Raw genomic sequence first — 6,331 nt, 5'->3', positions numbered from 1 at the left:
CATTTGAAATTCTCATTGTTATTAGTTAAAAATAAACTACAATGTTAACATTAATGAAAATTAATTAATGTAACTCTCTTACTAGAAATCGAGGCTGATATAAACAACACTGTCATACAAGGTATGTTTCTATGAGATATTGATTTACCTTTAAATAATGACATTATACCACACGTGGCTATATGAAGCTAAAGTAACTTTAAGTAAAGTGTGCATTCAGGGGAAAGCTTCTCTACGAGAGCCTATGGATGATTGGCGGAGCAGAAGTAGCAGTAATAATTGTCTTAGATCAATATACACTCACAAATTTTACACATAACAAGGCAGTTGCAAAATAATATAGGATATGAAGATGATGAAGAATATCCAGGTACGACAACCATACCTTTGCACTTTTCTGTTGTTATTAAAGAACAAACTATATTGACAAATATAGATGTATATATCTACGTACCATCCCTATTAATTGATTTAACTACTATTTTTCTTAGAGGTGGATGTTGAATTTGGCGAAATTTACACTGCAGGTTCTTATGAGAAACTCTCTATTCACACAACACAGTTCGATAAAGCAAATCAATAATCTTTTGTCATTGACTTTATATACTATTGCAAGTACAGATTATTGGCACATAGGAGATGCTACATATGAATGCGAAAAGTGAGGGGCACTTTTTTGGTATGAAGAAAGAATTCGCAAGCATTACAACTCAAAAAACCTATTTCACAATGTGTTGTGATCGTGGAAAAATAAAGCTTCTAGATCTTAAGAAGCCTCCTGAAGTTTTGGAACAACTCTTATTTGGATCAGGTTAGAGGAATTATAACTTTTAATATCAACATGTTCAAATCTACTTATAATCACATTTAGCATTTTGCAATGGTTTTAATATAGGTCATAAAAGTAGCCATTTTCGAGAAAATATTAGGAGTTATAACTCTATCTTCTCATTTACGTCAATGGGGGTAAGGTTGATATCTCTATCAACCAGGAAAAAGGGCCAAGAACGTTCAGATTATGTGGTCAAAACTATCATCAAATTATATATATATATATATATATATATATATATATATATATATATATATATATATATATATATATATATATATATATATATATATATATATATATATATATATATATATATATATATATATATATATATATATATATATATATATATATATATATATATATATATATATATATATATATATACAAATAGAATCAACGCTATCAGGTTAGCCTTATACCTTTATTATATAATAATATGAAAATAACAATTAATTTAAAAACCTTTATTGATTTCATATATTTTTTTCAGTCGTGGCCAAGATATTAATAAACTTCATGCTGAAATTATTTCTGATCTGAAACAAATGCTTGATGACAATAATGTTTTGGCAAAAACATTTAGGATGGTCAGAGATCAATTCCAAGAGAATATAGACTCCAATGTTAAGTTCAGATTAATAGGGAAGAGAGGTATTGATGGTAGAAGATACAACTTACCAACAATACCAGAAGTGGATGCTTTAGTGGTTGGTGATTTTGAAGTTTCTGGAAGTGATCGCGATATCATTATAGAAACACAATCTGGACAGCTACAAAGGATAAATGAACTAAATGTTGCATATTTAGGTCTACAATATCCTTTGCTTTTTCCTTATGGTGAAGATGGGTACAGAGAGGACATTCCTTTAAGTCAAGGTGATCAATCATCAAGAGGAAGGCAATGTATAAGCATGCGAGAATTTTTCGCTTATAAAATTCAGGAAAGAAAAGATGAAGTTCCCACCGTTGTGTCTTCAGGAAGATTATTTCAGCAATTTTTAGTTGATGGTTATAAAATGATAGAATCTTCTCGGTTGAAGTTGATAAGGACTCATCAAAAGCAATTAAGAGTTGATTCTTATAAAGTCCTAGAAGATGCTATATTGCATAGTGACATCGATCCTTCGTCCCAAGGTAAAAGGATAATTCTACCTTCAAGCTTTACAGGGGTGCACGATATATGGTTCAGAATTATCAAGATGCTATGGAAATATATAAATGGGCTGGGTACCCTGATCGTTTTATCACATAAACTTGCAATCATAAGTGGCCAGAGATTACTAGATTTGTGGAGAGCAGGGGCTTGAATCCTGAAGATCGTCCAGACATTTTAAGTAGGGTATTCAAAATTAAGTTGGACCACTTAATAAAGGATTTGAGAGATAATCAAGTTTTTGGACAAGTAAAAGCAGGTATACACCATTTAGAATTTAATTTAAATAAAGATGGTGATTTTATATGAGTTTTTTCTAATAAACTTGCATAATTTCCATGCAGTGATTTACACCTTTAAGTTCACAAAACGAGGGCTGCCTCATGCTCATATCTTACTTTTTCTTAATGATCATAATAAATTTCCATCTGCGTCAGATATTGATCGAATAATTTCGGCAGAAATACCAGACAAGGTGGATGATTCTAATTATTATAATGCCGTAAAAAGTTTAACGATGCACGGTCCATGTGGTTCTGCTAGAAAATCTTCTCCTTGCATGCAGAATGGTATCCTGTTTACAGAAGAAGGGATAATGGTAGAACAATTATGAAAAATGGTATTCATTGGATAACAGGTCTGTGGTGCCACACAATCGTTTCTTATTATTAAAATATGGCGCTCATATCAATGTGGAGTGGTGCAATCAAACCAGATCCATTAAGTACTTATTTAAGTATGTTAATAAAGGTAATGATAGTGCAAATACTACTTTTTCTCAAAGTACTCATGACAATGGTTCATCAAGCATTGATGAAATCAACATGTATTATGATTGTCGCTACATATCCCCATGTGAAGCTGCTTGGAGAATATTTAAATTCCCAATTCATCATAGAGAACCGTCAGTGGAAAGACTATCATTCCATCTTCCAAATGAACAAAGTGTCATTTTCTCTGGTGACGATCCAATTGTTAATGTTGCCAATAGACTAACTGTAAAGGAATCTATGTTTTTAGGATGGTTTGAGGCAAACAAAATTTATTCGGAAGCAAGAGATTTGACTTACGCAGAATTTCCTCTTAAATTTTGGTGGAATCAATAATTAAAAAATGGGAAAAGAGGATAAAGTCTGCATTTTCTATTGGGAGGATTTTCTTTGTTACTCCAGGAAGTGGAGAGATATATTATCTCAGATTGTTGTTGAATGTAATCAAAGGTCCAACTTCGTATGAAGAACTTAGAAGAATTAACAATCAGAACTTTCTTACCTTTAGATATGCATGTTATGCATTTGGGTTGTTGGATGACGACAAAGAGTATGTCGATGCTATAAAGGAAGCAGGTACTTGGGGAATGCCATCTTATCTAAGACAGTTATTTGTCATGTTGTTGTTATCAAATTCATTGTCACATCCAAAAATTGTTTGGCAATCATCGTGGCAGTTATTGCCAGAAGATATTCTCCGTGAAGAAAGAACATTATTAAGTAACCCAGGTATTAAAATATAAAATTTTCATATTAAAATAAATTTTTACTGCTATATGGATTAAATGTGGAATAAATGTTGATACATGATAACTTCTATAATATTCTACTTTCTTGAATTTGCTAGTCTGATAGATGAAGACAACTCTCTACTTTTAACTATTGATAAAGTCAATTTGATAAATCTATAATATCAATCTTTTCTCACTACATTTTGTTCGTATATGTTTTAAATGACATCACAAATTGCAACTTTCTCTTTTGACTTATTTTAATACATGTAGTTAAAAGAACAAAAAATAGTACTCGAGATCCATGCTTAGATATGTTATTCTATAACATATAAAAACCAATGATCTGTATACTCATACAAACAAACTATATATATATATATGAAACTACATGGTTGAGTTTAAAGTATGAGTATATATTTTATTTTAAACTATAATATTTTTATGTCATGCAGAGGCTGAACTAACCGATGATGAATTGAAAAATCGTTGCTTGAAAAAGCTGGACAGGATTTTAAAAGGTTGTGGAAAAAGCTTTAACGATTTTCCGACAATGCCAAGACCATATTACAATGAGGAAGAATTTGATGGTGCCAACAGACTAAGTAATGAGGAATTGCGCTTTAATAGGCGTTCTCTGACATAGGAACATCAATAATTATTAATGAAATTAACATTCGAGCAGAAGTCTGTTTATGATAAAATCATATCTGCAGTGAATAAAGATAAAGGAGGGTTATTCTTATTATATGGTCATGGAGGAACTGACAAAACTTTTATCTAGAAAACATTGTCTTCTGACATACGATCTAAAGGCGATATAGTGATAAATGTTGCTTCAAGTGGTATTGCTTCTCTTTTGTTACCAGGAGGTCGAATTGCCCATTCAAGATTCCCAATCCCTCTAAATCCAACTGAAGATTCAACATGCAATATAAAACAAGGTAGTCCTTTGGCAAAGTTGATTGTGAAGGCAAAATTGATCATTTGGGATGAGGCCCCAATGATGCATAAATACTGTTTTGAAGCTCTTGATCGAACTCTTAGAGATTTTCTAAGATTTAAAGATCCATCAAATTTAGATCGGCCATTTGGAGGTAAAACAATTGTTCTTGGAGGTGACTTTAGACAAATCTTGCTTGTAATTACAAAAGGTGCTAGGCAAGAGATTGTTAAAGCAACTCTAAATTCTTCATATCTGTGGCCCCACTGTCAGGTTTTAAAGCTAACAACAAATATGAGATTGCAAGGAAATATATCTGGTGCTGATTTGGATGATTTAAAAGAGTTTTCTGATTGGATTTTGGCAATAGGTGATGGAAATATTGGATGTTCCATTGATGGCATTGAGAAAGTAGAAATACCCGATGATCTTCTCATACATAATTATGATGATCCAATATCTAGAATTGTAGAAAGTACATATTCTGATTTCTTGAGACATTTCACGGATATAAAATACCTTCAAGAAAGAGCAATTCTTGCGCCAACTCTTCAGATGGTAGAATCGGTGAATGATTACATGGTTTCTCTCAACAACAGTCAGGATAAGTCATATTTAAGTTCGGATACAATTTGCAAGTCTGATCATGCATTTACATCTTTGGAACATATACATACACCTGAATTCCTAAATAGTATTAAATGTTCAGGTATTCCAAATCACTCTATCACTTTGAAGGTAGGTGTTCCTGTGATGTTGTTAAGAAATATAGATCAATCATCAGGATTGTGCAATGGTACAAGATTGATCATCACAAGACTTGGAAATCGGGTAATTGAAGCCAAAGTATTATCAGGAAACATGGTTGGAGATAAAGTTTGTATACCAAGAATGACACTTACTCCATCTAATGCAAGAATTCCTTTTAAGTTCCAAAGAAGGCAATTTCCGGTCATTGTATCTTTTGCCATGACCATCAATAAAAGCCAAGGCCAAGCATTATGTAATGTGGGATTATTTTTGAAGAAGCCTGTGTTTAATCATGGACAACTATATATTGCACTTTCAAGAGTATTAAGTAGAAAAGGGTTAAAGATCTTATGTTATGATGAAGATAACAAATAAAGCTACAAATGTAGTGTAAAGAAGTTTTCCGAAATTTAGAAGATAGAAGTTTTTAATGAGTAAGTATCAAATGAGCAGCACTGTCACGACCCCAACCCCGGTCATGATGGCGCCCAACACACTGCTATGCAAGCCCGACCATTCAACAACATTATTCCAAATTTTTATTCAGATTATAGATAAATATCACAGAGAATTTACTAAGTCGTCACTCTCAAGTGTATAATTAATAATAAAACCTGCAGAAATTCAACTAAAATACCACACCATAGCCCAATAGAATCCGGTGTCACGAATATGAGCCTCTAATACAGAATATACACCTATTACAAGTCTGTCTAGGAAAAATGCAGAATAAAAGATAAAGATAGAGGGGAGAGATCAAGGCTGCGAACGCCATGCAGCTACCTCAATACTCCCGGATACTGCTGCTCAGCTAAACAAATCCTCACTCAGCCTGTGGTGTACCTGGATCTGCACGCAAGGTGCAGGGAGTAATGTGAGTACTCCGACCCAGTGAGTAATAAACATAAATAAAGGCTGAGAATAAGAAATCGTGGAAAAATACAAAGTAAACTATAACTGGCAGTTTAGAACAACAAATAGTGAAGCAACAAGTCAATTAAATCAGAGTACCAAATATTGAGACAGGTATAACCGATAAAAACAAATGCATGAGTGCAATGCAATGCATATGATGGTACACTCTAGTACCCACTGCGGCGTGCAGCCCGAGCCATCCATTTATTTATCGTCGACAGCGCTCACTGG

General features: G+C 32.9%; 1 protein-coding gene across 1 annotated transcript; it reads left to right on the top strand.

Moving 5' to 3' along the window:
* The first annotated feature begins 729 nt into the window (after nucleotides 1-729).
* On the top strand, nucleotides 730-5,560 carry LOC142165026 (uncharacterized). Its single transcript, XM_075223672.1, has 8 exons — nucleotides 730-811; nucleotides 896-971; nucleotides 1,329-1,972; nucleotides 2,557-2,628; nucleotides 2,742-3,003; nucleotides 3,270-3,490; nucleotides 3,948-4,097; nucleotides 4,362-5,560. Exons 1-8 carry the CDS (start codon nucleotides 730-732, stop codon nucleotides 5,558-5,560), a joined length of 2,706 nt encoding a protein of 901 aa, XP_075079773.1.
* Nucleotides 5,561-6,331: the final 771 nt, after the last annotated feature.

Source organism: Nicotiana tabacum, chromosome 10 (genome assembly GCF_000715075.1).
Source record: "Nicotiana tabacum cultivar K326 chromosome 10, ASM71507v2, whole genome shotgun sequence".
NCBI classification, from domain to species: Eukaryota; Viridiplantae; Streptophyta; class Magnoliopsida; order Solanales; family Solanaceae; genus Nicotiana; species Nicotiana tabacum.
Note: the sequence above shows the minus strand (reverse complement) of the source record. Positions and strands in the feature narration are given on the sequence as shown.